General features: G+C 40.0%; 1 protein-coding gene across 4 annotated transcripts in view; it reads left to right on the forward strand.

The window, feature by feature from the left end:
• Positions 1–13900, forward strand: part of SLC12A4 (solute carrier family 12 member 4) — a 74307-nt gene extending 60407 nt beyond the window's left edge. For 2 of the 4 annotated variants that reach the window (XM_007053985.4, XM_043526341.1), the window contains exons 16-24: positions 52–156; positions 1679–1847; positions 2640–2835; positions 3217–3386; positions 5214–5345; positions 5433–5540; positions 6361–6545; positions 10294–10427; positions 12286–13900. In XM_007053985.4, the coding sequence (XP_007054047.3) occupies positions 52–156; positions 1679–1847; positions 2640–2835; positions 3217–3386; positions 5214–5345; positions 5433–5540; positions 6361–6545; positions 10294–10427; positions 12286–12377 (1291 nt within the window). In that variant the 3' untranslated portion in view covers positions 12378–13900. Of the gene's footprint in view, positions 1–51; positions 157–1678; positions 1848–2639; positions 2836–3216; positions 3387–5213; positions 5346–5432; positions 5541–6360; positions 6546–7074; positions 7648–7673; positions 7852–10293; positions 10428–12285 lie in introns of those variants that run through there. The other 2 variants (XR_005222225.2, XM_043526342.1) reach the window with 2 other exon arrangements.
• The last annotated feature ends 1062 nt before the right edge of the window (positions 13901–14962 follow it).

Here is a 14962-nt window from a genome sequence, read left to right on the forward strand (position 1 = left end):
ATCAGCAGATCTCAAACCATGAATTCACTAAAATATGTGATTTCTTTGCAGTGCAGAGAAGGAATGGGGCGATGGTATTCGGGGTCTGTCACTCAGTGCTGCCAGATATGCCTTGCTAAGACTGGAAGAAGGTCCTCCCCACACCAAGAACTGGAGGTAGGCATTTTGGATGTGCAAAATGCAGATTTTGCTGAGCTTCAGGTTGCATGTGCAGGGTTCAAAACAACGCCCACAATTTACATGTAAGTAATCTAGCTTGACACTGGACAGGAGCTTTGCTATCTTAAAATACAAAAGAAGTTTAAGAACTCTTTTAATGGGAGTCAAAGCACGTGAGTAAGTCCCGCACACTTAGTGTGAAATGCATGCAGCCCACGTAAGATATTCCATGCTACATTAACTACACTGGGGGTGCCCGGCAGAGACAGAGCAGCAGCCTGTCTTGTCTGGGATGTGGATGGAGTCTCGATTCAGGCCCTGTGTAGGCTAGTTCAGAAAGTGGAGTTGGGGAATGACACACAAGATGTGTGATTCCAGGGATGCAGTGGCCTAATATCCTGCAGTAGTGCACAGAGGTTGCTGCTGTGGCTCCATCTTTAAAACTGGAATAGTGGCCAAGGATTTCTCCCTCTAGCCTCTGCACTTCAGCTGCATGAAGCCAGATTACATGGGCAACATGCATTTTGCTCTGAGAGAGCTGAGTTCTACATGCAGCAGCTGGAAAATAGTAAGGCTTAGGGGGCTGAGAAATCCTCATTAACTGAAAGGTAAGCTTGTACTTCTCCATTACTTTCACCTCTGAAGTGCATAGCTCAATCTAGCTTCTGTTATGTTGCTAACTAGCACTACTGTATAGGGATATTGAGCACTCCTCCAGCTATTGAGAGGAGTAGAAGTCTACCTTAAATAATGCAAACAAAATCCTATACATCATGGTATTCCGTTACTCATAGCTGAATGTTGGGAAAGAAAATCCAAATGTTGATGGGTTTCAGAGTAGCAGCCATGTTAGTCTGTATTTGCAAAAAGAAAAGGAGTACTTGTGGCACTTTAGAGACTAACCAATTTATTTGAGCATAAGCTTTCGTGAGCTACAGCTCTCTTCATCTGATGCATAAAGATGAAGTGAGCTGTAGCTCACGAAAGCTTATGCTCAAATAAATTGGTTAGTCTCTAAAGTGCCACAAGTACTCCTTTTCTTTTTGCAAATGTTGATGATGTCAGACTGAAGTTGCATGTATCTCACATGTCAGAAGAAGGTAAAATTCATTTGTCTATTTGGAATGTAATCTTAATCCCACGTGTTTGGTACATAATATCCATATAGACCTAGAAGGTAGCGTTATTGCATAAATGGAGTATGCAATATATTTTGTGTTGGGCAGATTCTTGAAAATCAGTTTCTGTCAGTAAAATGCTAATGCAGACCTCTCAGACTAGTAAAATCCTTTCTTCAAAACCACATGGAAGAAGACTCTCCAGACAGTATTCCAAATCTGCTTTGTCTAAAGAAATAAAATATCAAGTAGTGCACTTCTGGACATATGGTACAGAGACAGTACTTCACTGTTGTGGATATCAGTGTTAATGTTAAAGCATAATTAAGATAACTAGTGAGGCAAACATTTTTTAAAAAGTTTTATAAGAATAACCCAGACTGCTTTTTCTTTTCCTCTAGGCCTCAATTGCTGGTGCTTCTGAAATTAGATGAAGATTTGCACGTCAAGTATCCAAGGCTGTTAACATTTGCTTCTCAGCTGAAAGCTGGCAAAGGTTTGACTATCATAGGGACAGTGATCCAAGGGAATTTCCTGGAGAGTTATGGAGAGGCCCAAGCTGCTGAACAGGTGCGTGCTTTAAATATTGACATATAATAATGATTTTACACAACTGTAGTGAATTTTTATTAAACTTTGTGGAAAATAAAGCAGGCCCCAGTAAAACAAAGCTCTTAAACACAAGCGTACTATATGCCTGTTGCCCAAAGTGCTTAAAGACATGCCTAAGTGCAGTCATGGCTGCTGGATTATGTTCTAGATCTTATGTGTATACATCTCTAACTCATTTAACAGGACACATTGTCACCAAACTGAGAGAACTAATGTTTCATGATGTTGACTGATTCATGTAAAGGATGATGTGTTCTGTAATTTTCTGAACATCACAGTAGCTATTCTGAACCCACCACATTTGCTGTATTTTGCTTATTCGATGTAGTGGTAGAAGACTTATAAAGTCCTTTGCACCCTTCCTAATGCTTAATCATTTACATCTGCGTAGTCACAGCATACCATGACGTTCCCAGCACCCCTGCCCCCCCAGCAGCTCTTGAAGAGGTGGGAGACAGTACTTTAAAAATGGAAAGCTAATTCATATATCTCTGGGATAACATCTTTGCTAAGGATGAAATTATTGTTCTCTTTATATCTTGCAGCCTTGTTATAAAGGCTTATAGCATATGAAGCCTTATACTACATATGATTCTCCTGTCCTTCATTACTCAAAATAGGGCAGTAAACTTTTGCCCCGATGAGTATATGTAGATTACAATATGAACATGCGTAAGAAGTATAATCAGTTGATATAGAAGACCTGAGTTCATTTTAATGGAGAACTTTTTCCCCTTGCCTATCTTCCAGACTATTAAGAACATGATTGAAATTGAGAAAGTGAAAGGATTTTGTCAAGTAGTTGTAGCCACCAAGGTTCGAGAAGGAATTGCCCACTTGATACAGTCCTGTGGACTAGGTGGCATGAAACACAACACTGTGGTTTTGGGATGGCCGTATGGCTGGAGACAAAGTGAAGATGCAAGAGCCTGGAAAACATTTATAGGTTAGTTGTGACAAGTTCTGGGTACTACTCTACACACACTATACTTTTGATTGAACAGATTTATTCTGCAAGTTCAGCATCACTTTCCCACTATTTGCATGAATATTAACAAAAAAAGTAAAATGTAAAATAGTGGCACTCATTGACAGGTATATGTGTCTATAGGCCATTTCAAATGGTTTTTAATAAACACTATAATTTTTTCAAATAAAAAGCCTTTACAGTTGCACAGTTACACAAAAGGAGTAAATACATATATTTAATGTGAGCGGCGATTTTATAGGTAAGTGGCACTTGCTCACTGAATAGCCTTTTCCACTATCGTTTTCTCTTGCAGTACCATAGAAAAGTGACTGTTTGCTTTCTTCCCCTTCCCCGCAGACACTGTGCGTTGTACAACTGCTGCCCATCTGGCTCTGTTGGTGCCCAAAAACGTGTCTTTCTATCCCAGCAACCATGAGCGTTACAACGAAGGCAACATTGATGTGTGGTGGATTGTGCATGATGGAGGCATGTTGATGTTGCTTCCTTTTCTACTGAAACAGCATAAAGTAAGGATGAAAAGAGCTAGAGAACAAATTTGTCTGCCGACTGCTTTGTATGCATCAGTGTATGGTGTGGAACAGTGAGCCAAGAATAAGTGAAGATCCTCATACTGTTCTCCCAATAAGTTTTTTCTTGTATTATATATTTATAAAAAATGGTTTTTGACCCACGTGTACATTCTGCTCATGTACAATACATTCTTATATTAGCAGAATGTATATTTCCTACATGATCATAGCAGGAATGGTCATACAAACACACAAATCTTTACCTTTAAAAAAAATGAAAGGTACTACATTGAAAAGGCAGAGTTCCTGGAGCTGTGTTTGAGACTTGCTCAGTCTTCTGTTGATAGCTATGTAAATTTAATAAGATGTGTACCATAAAGGACTCAGCAGACTGCTTATGGATACCATGTTCACAAGGGCTATAGGACCTAATGAGTGTCTTAGTTTTAGACACTAGATGTATTTCATTGCAATATAATTGGATTATATGCATGCAAAAGAGGAACACTGTCAAGTTATGAAGCAAGTGTTAATTCGGAAGATGGTGTACTATTTAAGCAAAGAAAGAATTCATTTGGATTAAGTAGGTGTAGTACCAGAAATTAAACTGAATTTAACAAAGTCAATATGATCATGAAGATGAGAGACCACAATAGTGTTGGTAGTACAGCTAGTTGAGAAATGACCCCAAATTATGAAAACTATAGACTTCTTCATCAAATTTGATTATTTTGAGAAATTTTGAGCACTCAGAGTGTGGTGGTTATTTCTTAAAGACAAAGAGGAGGAACCTAGGTCTCCTTAAGTGAAAGGAGTTCACTAACCTCTCTGTCATGAGGAGAGACGGTTAAAATAAGGAGATTGAAAAGGTCTTTAAATAGTACAGTATCTTTTAAAAATAAGACAGTATTTATGCGCATTGTGTCCAAAATGTTGTGATTTTAAAATACACTGACCTTGGGTTTTTTGGTGACTTTTTCCCAGTTTGTCCTCTGCAGGTAACTTGCTGGCCCCTACATCATGGCTTTAGGCTGGATGGGAAAATATTAGGCCTGCTGGAGCCACTTCACCTTTGGCCAGTGGGATCACTTGATGTGGCCGGGTCACTTATCAGCCAATGTAATGGCTATGATTGGTTTTGTCATGACAAGAATACAAGAAAAAAATTAATCTCACAACCCTTGGCATATAATATATCAGTGTTAAGTTTAGTTTCTTTTAAAGTTTAAAAGAATATAAAGATCATAAAACACCCCAGAAGAATGAAATATTTCAAGATTTTGTGGCAGTCTCACCAGCGAGCAGACCAGGGTGAATGAATAATGTTTTATTGAGGTATCCCCTCCCCCCTCAAAAAAACAAACAAAAAAAACAGGTCATGGGTTTTGTCAAGGGAAACATAGCAGTGAAAAACGTGCAGACTCACTAGTGAGAAACCTAACTGGGATTTTTCTTATTTTGTAGTTCATAGGACCATTGGGCTGGCCTCATATGGCTTTTCTTTGTTATCTTTAAGCCAAAAGAGAGGCTGGATACAAATTTAGGGCCTGCCTTGCATTAATGGCTCATTAACCCTGTTTGTTAAAGTCATGCTTGATAATCATCTCAGTTTGTCAACACAATGCATCAGCAGTGCTCCTAAACTATGCTTGATTGCTCTGATGGGAAAGTCAATAGTATGGATGTGTTTAAAAAAAAAATCCACAGAGCCCAGTACAGTAACTCTGTTGAAAAACAAGGATGCTATATTTATTACAGTTCTGTTTTGTGTAGAAAAGAAGTTGCTGGTTCACATGTTTTGAGAACTTGTATTTTCCTCCATAGGTCTGGAGAAAGTGTAAAATGAGAATTTTCACAGTAGCTCAGATGGATGACAACAGCATTCAGATGAAGAAGGACCTGGCTACTTTCCTTTATCACCTACGAATAGAGGCGGAGGTGGAAGTTGTAGAAATGGTAAGGGATTGATCCTATTTCTCCTTAAGGTTTGAATGCTAGTAAGTTATTTGATTACAAAGAGGAATATTTTTCTTGTTTCTGCAGCAAAACAGTGATATTTCAGCTTATACCTATGAGCGGACCCTAATGATGGAGCAGAGATCTCAGATGCTGAGGCAAATGAGACTGACCAAAACAGAAAGGGAAAGGGAGGTATGTCATTCACTATAGAAAAAGCTAAGGTGGATGAATCCAAGCGCTGTTCCTAGCACCATTTCATATCCTTCATATAGCACAGTAAAACTTCCATGAATTAATACAGACATCTCCCACATCTTGAAGAAAACGAACATTCAGTGTAGCCTTTTCAGTTGCTATGTCTGAAAACTAGGTTTATTCCTATTGGTTAACATCTTGCCTGCACTCATGGAGCCATGCTAGAAATGCTTTGTCCTAGGAAAGAATGCATGGCGGTCACGTAAGCTGTAAAAAGCCTTTTGTGCATTTCCCTGTATGATTATGTGGTGTCCAGTTAGTTCAGAATGTAAGTCTCAGGAGGTTTCTTGAAAGTCTCAAGAGTTTCCGGTACATGCGATATCCTGGGTTTGTCCCATTTCATGACACGTCCTGTTTTGCTAGTGTGGGTTTATGTCGTGTCTTGGATTCTGGTAGAACAAGGCAACTAGTTCACTTGGCCACCAAAGCTGTTCAATTTGTATCATCCTGTTCCATCTGAGCAGAACAGTTTTCATCAGCTTGGGGTCAGTCTGGGCTGCCAGGTTCCATACTATCTTACGATGTCAAGTTCTCTCTTTCTCTGTATAGAGACACCCCCACTGGTCCAAATTTTGGTTGACTCATATTCACCATAACCCTATTTGCTCTTTGTGTTAGTGAACTGCTCTGGCTCCTCTCCTGAACACAGGTGAAGAGTACAATGAAATGAGAGCTATTTAATTGGTGAAAGGGATCCAGAAGAGATAAAATTAACCTGTGAAAGTAGAACTCAACTTGCCATTTAAACACTTCTCAGGCCCAGCTGGTAAAGGACAGACACTCTATAATACGGCTGGAAAGCCTGTACTCAGATGAAGAAGATGAGGGGGAGACAGTACCTGATAAAATTCAGATGACATGGACAAAAGAGAAATGTGACTCTGAAAAACGGAACCGGAACACTGCAGTGGAAAACTTCAGAGAACTGATCAGTATTAAACCGTGAGTCTCATTGGGGCCGATATCTCAGACCACTTTGGGTTAAAGTCCGGTTGTGCTGCTGTCCACCGTATGCCATCCCTAATGACAAAACATCTTGACTTCCTTTTAAAAAAAAAATGATTTAGTACTGCTCAGGTCTCTCTTGCATTTAAACGTTAGAGGCTTTAATAGTGGAAAGTCAGCAGAGTTAGTCACCCTAAGATTAAAGGTGGGATGTGGTTATGAATACTAAAAAGTATCCCCAAAGTTTTAGAATTGGCCCTTAAGTTGTGGCTTCATATAAGATGGAAGAATTGTCTGTAATCCCTTCTGTAATATATGTGTATCTGAGACCATCCAGAACTAGTTTATTGGCAGATGATCATATCACTTACTGCTAAGTAACTCAGTGAGAATTCCTGAGTGTTTGAAATTCCTATTCATTGGTATAGGTAATTCTAGTATATTTTACTGTTAAAAAGCCATAGAAATTCTGTGTTTGTGTTTAAATTTAAACTAATGTACTCTTACCTCCCTTTCATGCTTTCAGAGAGTGGGAAAACCTGTAAGTTTTTTTGCTAATTGTTTAAAAATGCTTTTCTGTGGATGGGAATGAGAAGGTCAAGAATTCTCCCTAGATGAAAAGGAATGACATTATTAGCCTACATGTGATGCTGTACAATGGGCCTGATCCTGCATGTCTGAAGTTGAGGGGAAACTTGCCATTGTCTTTAAAGGGTGCAAGATTGGGTCCTTAATTCTTAAGGCGATAGGTATCTTAGAAATAGCATAAAGCAAGGTCTGCAAGAGTTACTCTGTCTAACCAGGACTGACTCAGGGAAAAACAACTTCAGGTTTGAGCATTTAATTGTGTTTTCAAGAATGGCATACCACCGTGTGGGTGATCAAAGGGTGTGTGTGTTGGGGCACAATATCAGATGGTGGGAAATCCAAAGTTCAGCCTGTCATACAGAACAGAAATTCAGGACAGTGCTGACTTGAACTTCTCTAGCTCTTTGTAGTTTTCTCACAAGCTTAAATATGATATGCAAAAGACACAGTCAGAGTGCTTTTACCATCGTTTGAATGTTTTTACTCTCCATTGTTTGCAATAGCTTGCATAGCAGCTTGAAATGAGATTCTTTTCAGGTCCAGTTCTGTCTACACGTGCCCCCAATCCTGTCCCCAAAGGAACATCAGGTCCACCATGGCTTCCTGCACAACGGGGCACAAATGGGGATTGTAGCAGGCTGTGCTGGTCTGGAAGAACTGCAGCTCATTGGATCCTCCAAGTCCTTTATTCCCCAACTGCTGAGAGAACACTAAGGTCATAGGCTGCAGCAGCAGGCTCTGGGCTGGCTCAGTAACTTGTGGGAGTGGGGCGATTCCTCTTTCTTGCCTTTCCCCTCCCAACCTCTCACAGATTGTTAGTGCCCAGCTGAGGAGAATAGTTGTCCCTAAGGGTACATCAACACAGGAGTAAAAGCCCTGCGGCATGGCTGTGGCTGGACTGGGTCAGCTGACTTGGGCTTGCAGGGGTTGGGCTGCGGGGCTAAAAATTGCTCTATAGATGTTCGGGCTTGGGCTAGAGCCCAAGCTCTCTGTGTCCCTCCACCCTTGCAGGGTCCCAGAACTAGGGCTCCAGCCCCAGCCCAAATGTCTACACATCAGTTAGAGGGCAGGGTGTCAACACAATCAGAAGCTGTACATCCTCAGACCAAACTCTCATTGGCTGCTCATATAACAGAGGAATCACACTGTTCATAGTCTCTCCTGGAGGCTGGGTGAACCATTCCTTACCTGCCTACACCACAGTTAATGGCATTTTCTCAGCTCTCTGGATAGATGCCAGTTTTAAGGGTCACCTTGAAATTTTATTTTTGTCTCTTTGGATCTCTTCCAAAAGTTGATTACAAAAATAACAATTCCTTCGTCATCTCCCATTGTTGTAGTACAATGATGTCCTGCCTCCCTTGTCGGTGACCTTTCTGTTTCTGACATGGAAGAGGCAGAGGCTGTGCTCACTTTTTCAATAAAACCTGCACCCATAGCATGACATCACAAGGAAAGTATTCCAAATGGGGCAAGTTGAACCCTGTTGTAAATCTTGCCCCTAAATAGTTCTGTGCAGCAGTACTGTCTCTTGGTAAGGTGGTGCAAATGAGTCATCTCAGTGTATCTGCCACTTCCTGAATGTTTTGGGAAGTTTATTCCTTTACGAAATGTCAATGAACATGCAACCCCATAAATCATCACAAGACAAAAGCTAAAAGTAAACTGACTTCAAAAACAAAAAAGTCTCCAGAAAATAAATGAGTTCAGTAAGGCCTGTTACCATAATTTGTAGCATGTAAAATGGGTTCTTATCTAACCCCTTTCCCTAAAATATCTGGTTTTGACTGAAAAGCATCAATAGTAATAAAGAAATCATTTTCCAAGTTGCAAAGGATAATTGATTTTTCCTTTAGGTCTGCATCTGTCTGTCTGTCTTTTGTTTTGTTCTCCCTTTTTAGCCCTTATTAACCACACTAGTAGTTAATTTCCTACTGGAAGGAGAGATCTTCTGCCTAAAAATGACTCCCTGACTCTCCAGTTCTTATTCAGCGTGGATAGGTCTGATGTGATCATATTTTCAGTGTAATAAAGCCTGGACGCTTTTTGTGAGGATATGAATGTTTTGCAGCTCAAAAAACACAGGTGCACTTCTTAGAAATGTGGGCTGGTGTTGCTGTCACCCTATTCTGGAGTTATCTGTGAGACATGGAATTCTCAGAGTTGAGGATTTTTTCTGTACTTTACTGTGTTGAGTGGGGGATTTTTGGTCAGCGTGACCTGGGCTATTGTTTTGCAATGTGCCCTGAGAAAGATGCCGCATGTAGTTATGCTGCCTAAGGACCAGAAGTAAACTCTGCCAGGCTTACACTCAGCACAATGTACCACACCTGCCCTGCTGGCTTTGCTGACTGGCCCATTGGCAGGAGCAGACACATCTGTGCAAGGGAGCAGTAATGGCTCTGTAGAGCCTGCTTTCGTTTCTGCACTGAAACTCAAGTCATGGGTGGCCCATGCAAGAGAGGAAGGGGGCGGTGCCTTATTCCCCTTGGGCGGATGCATAGGGCTAGTGATTCATCCCTTGGTGTAGGAGCATAATGCCCTGCTTGAAAGCCCTGCTGGTTTGGTGGAATGCTCCTTAGGTTGTTACAAGTCGTTGACTGTGACACTCACTTCAAGAATTCCAGCTCAACTCTAATCTGAGGTCACAGTGGATGACCGTGGTATTTTCCACTTCTAATAGTCAATAACCATCCACTCCAGCCCATGTCTTACTCAGTTTGGGCCTGATCCCAAGCCCCTTGAAGTCAATGAGACTCTTACCATTGCCATCAATGAGTAAGTAGATGAGGCCCTCAGTGCAATAGAGTTTATATTTGTATTGGTGATCTTAAGGTGAATTTCTTATCTCATGCAGTCTGGCAATAGCTGCTTAGGAGAGACCAAGGACAGCAGTGGAATGGGAAATAAGTTAAATGATGCCTTCAGAACACAGATCACAAAAACTAGTGGAATAGTATTAACTCTAAACGTGTAGAGGTACAAATAACTCTGTACCTTTAAAATAAAATCTGGAAAAAATGTGCATGTTTGATTAGGTGACATTTTAAATAGCATTTCGTAGATATGATCATGATAAGGTATTTTTCTAGTGATTTTTTTTCCAGTTCAGTTTTACAAGTTTTTTTCTAATAGTAAACATGTGATTCTTCAACAGGAACCAGTCAAATGTCAGAAGAATGCACACAGCAGTGAAGTTAAATGAAGTAATTGTAAATAGATCTCATGATGCCAGACTTGTTCTTCTCAACATGCCTGGCCCTCCAAAGAACATAGATGGTGATGAAAACTGTATCCTTTGAAGGAAAGGCAAGGCGATACTCAAAATATGCATCTCTCTATCTAACCAGGTTCTTATACTTTGCCTATCAAAGATATTTATTTAAACCAAAATAAGTGTAACTTAGTGTTCCATTTGTGTATGAAAGTAGTAAATCATGGTTGTTGAGATACAGTAAATACTTTTAAGGGAAAGTCACGTCTGCTCTTGCCACTCTCCTGTTTTGTACCCAGGATGCTTTGCTAACGTCACCTGTCATAGGGCCTGACCTGTCTTGTCTACACTCCTTTATTAGTTTCATTTTCTCTGATGGGCTTGCCTTCATAAGCTTTGTCAACGGTAAGGAAATTCAGTAGCAGGAGTTTTGCCTCCTGCAGAATAAGGCTAAACAATCTGACATTACTTCACATGGAAATGATGTTTTGCTCTTTCAAGGAATAGTAGCTACCTTTTTCTTATTGTACGCTGAAGCAGTTAATAAGAATGAATTCCTTTACACAAAAATCAACAAGGAGAGTGGGGGAAAAGGGTTAACGCTTCCTGAATGGATTCTAAAGAAGCATTTAGTATAATTAAACTAACAAATGATCTACTTCTGACATGGTAACTTCCAATCTATCATCTATTTGGCCCTAGGTTTGTAATTTCATAACAACTGAAATCTAGCCAGTCTGACATTTACAACTGTGAATCTGTAGGGGTGAGTAAAAGTATGTCTTCACTAGCAACGTTAAAGCGTTGCTATGGCAGTGCTTTAACGTGTCTGTGTAGTCGAGGCACCAGCCTTGGGAGAGAGCTCTATAAAAACCCCACCCCCACGAGGGGAGTAGCTACCAGCAGTAGGAGCGCGGCTCCCAGCACTGGTGCACTGTCTCCACTACCACTTTACAGCGCTGAAACTTGCAGTGCTCAGGGGGTGTTTTTTCACACCCCTGAGTGAGAAAGTTGCAGTGCTGTAAAGTGGCAGTGTAGACAAGGCCTAAGATGCACTTCCAGGGAGGTTCACATTTTCAGAGAGGTTGAGAGCGTGTTCCTAGGAGTCAGTATGGACATCATCCCCAGGAAGTGGCTTGGGTAATATATGACATTTTGTGGCTTCAGGTATGTTTCTAAAGCAGGGAAAATGTTGAGTTTTTGTGAGACACTAAAATAGCTTCCTATTGCTCACAGCTTAAGGAATAGATGCAGCTTGGGAGAAATTTCTCGGTAGGATACTGTCCATGAATCAGCTGTCCCTCTGCTTTCCCTAGCTCCCCCTACTGTTTGGCTTAGATTAAAATCTCATGGTGGACAACTGTCCACTCCTGCCCTGTTATAGACCCAGTTTACACTCTGAAGGGAGCAGTGTTTGAAAAACATTTAGGATGTGGATGAAACATGACTCAAAATATGGCTGAGGCATCCCATACATCTTGTGCTTGATGCTATATTGGTCCACAAACAACGCAGATCTGTCAGATTTAGTCAAATTGCAATAAATTAATTTACTGCTAAAATGTAATTTGGCCTTTCATTTCAAAGCATAAACATTTACAAGGTATATTGAGCCATGAATATGAAATGTTTATATCAATTTAAGAAACTTAAACTCTACCAGTTCTTCAAAAGTTTAACTCTACTAGTTCTTTAAAAAGTTTGCCCATACTATTTAGAAGAACTCAATCTCCCAAGGTTGCAGCTGACATACAAATAAATTTATTTTTAAGAAATCTAGGAGGATTGTTTGAAGAAATTGCTCAAGATTTTTAGTTGCACTCAATATATTAGGCTTATTGCTATTGTATTACTGTTCAGTAAAAAGGATGCTAGTGACTCAGTGTCTGCATTTAAGTTATAAAATATCTTTTGTCCTTGACTTCACTGATACAGATATGGAATTCCTGGAGGTTTTGACAGAGGGCTTGGAGAGAGTATTACTTGTTAGAGGAGGTGGTCGTGAAGTCATCACCATTTACTCTTGATTTAATACGGCTTTCTGCCCCATCGCACATTTACCTTCTTGATGACAAAGGACATTCCAGTTGTAAATGGAGAAGAAAATAGGTTCTCTCTCTCCTCCTTCCCTCAAACAAACACAGACTTTCCATCATCCATCCAGTCTCCTGAATGACTACTAGACTTTTCTCACCAACCTTTACACTATACCGTAGATCTTAGTACTGATTCCATTGGTTTTCTGTCAAGTGACACTCCAGTTGCTACATACATATCTTTTGTATTCCCGTACTACAGCATCCAACTGGCAACACAAGTGAATCATGAATCTACAATATTACTCGGCTTCTGCTTTGATACTCTGGCATTTGTGAATGTAGTTTTAACACTAAACCTATTTTTAGAAAACAGTGCTAACATGCAGTGTTTTTAGAAACTGTGTATAAAGTTAAGGCTCGAAAGTCAGTTACTGTAACAAGATTTTAAAAGCTTTTATATTTGTTTATGGGGATAGGACTACATTATATAGCAGCTAGTTTCTTTTGAAGTTCAGCTATAATGCATTTTCTAAACAAAACACGAAGTTGTAAGAACTGACTGACAAAGCTACAGTTTTGTGGGTTCGTTTCCAGAACTACAGTTTGAGTATTGGATAAGAATTTATACTTTAATACATTTATAGATTTAAATAAATTATGTTGATATAGTTGATTATGTATGTAGATTGCTACAAACAGTGTGTAGCTTCTGAGACTTATGGTTCTGTGGAGGAGGCAGGTCCCTATTTATTTTTATATTTATTTGTTAGAAACATTGGAAACAGAGATGCAAATAGTCTAGGAGTTTCACAGAGAGGTTTCTTAAATCAATTTCAAACCATCAGCGGATTGAAGAGAAGTCCTGTGCAGTTCTTCCCCATTTTAAATTCCTCCGGCCCATCATTGTATGATTCTGAGTATATTGAGAGTCCAGTACATGGAAATAGAGGTGCTGCATTGCACACAGCGATGGATTGCACTTGCACAAGTGCAGGAGCTGCTTTTTTGTAGGCTTGGCTTTTACCAAGCCCATTAAATTATACTTACTGTACAGAAGGATCATATTTTTTCAATAAAATGTTGCATACACTTAATTACTAAACAATGTGGAGTTCTATATGCTGTAATGCAATAGCTAGTATGCACACCCCACTCTCTCTATTGTATGGAATTGGGATTGTTCAACTACAGCTGTATAGACTGCTAACTGTTAAAGGAACATAAGAACTGACACCCCAGCCGAAGTCTTGTCTGACATTGCCTGGTATATAATACCCCATAATAGATAACTGTGCGCTAACATATTTATGGGAGGAACAGGAGGGACTTTCTCTTCACCTTAACTGTTAGTGGTTGGCATATACTGAAGCATTAAGGTTGATACACTTGATACATTTTTTAATTCTGTTTAGGATAGCAGTTGATATAATCATATAAATGTTTTGATTTCTAGTCGCAGTGAGTTCCACAGACTGATGATACATTGTATTAAACACTTACTAGTTTCCAAATGTGTGACCCTCTAACTTCTTTCCTTCCCCTCTTCTTCTATTGTAGAAAGATAATGTGCCACTTCACATTATGCAAATATTTCTTTGACTTGGTCATAATGACACCGAGGTGTTTTTACTGGATGGTTACAATTAATGCTGTACAAAAGTATCCTTTAGTGAAATGGCAGGGGCTGTGATTTTTTTTTTTTTTTTTTAATTAGGAGATGCTGATCTCTATCCCTGTGTATATTGGGGTTGCCATGATGTGGAGCACAGTGAGAATTGTGTAACCTGGGGTGGATAGAGATGTCTTACCCAGTGTGGGCACAGAGGTATCATTATGGAATTATATCAAATATTCTGGTTGTCTGATCTCCTCTTCCTGTTGCAAGCACTCCTGCTCTTTCCACTGTTATCAGTGTATCCCGGATGTAATCGGTGTGTGTATGCCAGAACTCTGGCAAAACAATCCAGCATGTCAAGTCACTGACGGGTGGGTACTACATTGAACTGCTCTTCACATTTCCATGCTTGTTCTCTCCCCCTTCTCAACCCTCCAAGGAGCAATGTCCACTAAGACAATTCACACCCTAGTCTAAGGAAGTGCTCCCTTTCAGGAAAAGGACACGGGTCCCTCCCAGTGAAATATGTCTGGGGTGGGATGGAGTTTTGAAGAGCACTGGCACAATTAAGGACCCTGGGGCTTGCTCTGTACTGGAGAACTGATTTTTTGCTTAAACAGCTAACTCTACTGGAGCCCAGGCTCTGGCAGCATGAATCATTTTTACTCTTTGTTTTAGAACAAGTTGAAAAGGTAGAGCGTGTGAAGTGCACAGTAATGTTTGTAAAGGAATCCTCCCATGAATGATGTTGTGGAAGAGCAAAGCATTCTATAAATTTAAGCTGATCACAATCACTCATTTGCATGCACTGTAATAGAAGAGTATTATTTTTGTTGGTTTATTCCTTAGGATTTATTGGAACAGCTCTGAGGAATTACCCTTTTTTGTCCCCATCTCAGCACACCATATTTAAACTTTTCCCAGCTACACCACACTGAAGAATCAGATGACCATGTTT

This window comes from Chelonia mydas, chromosome 12 (genome assembly GCF_015237465.2).
Source record: "Chelonia mydas isolate rCheMyd1 chromosome 12, rCheMyd1.pri.v2, whole genome shotgun sequence".
Taxonomy (NCBI): domain Eukaryota; kingdom Metazoa; phylum Chordata; order Testudines; family Cheloniidae; genus Chelonia; species Chelonia mydas.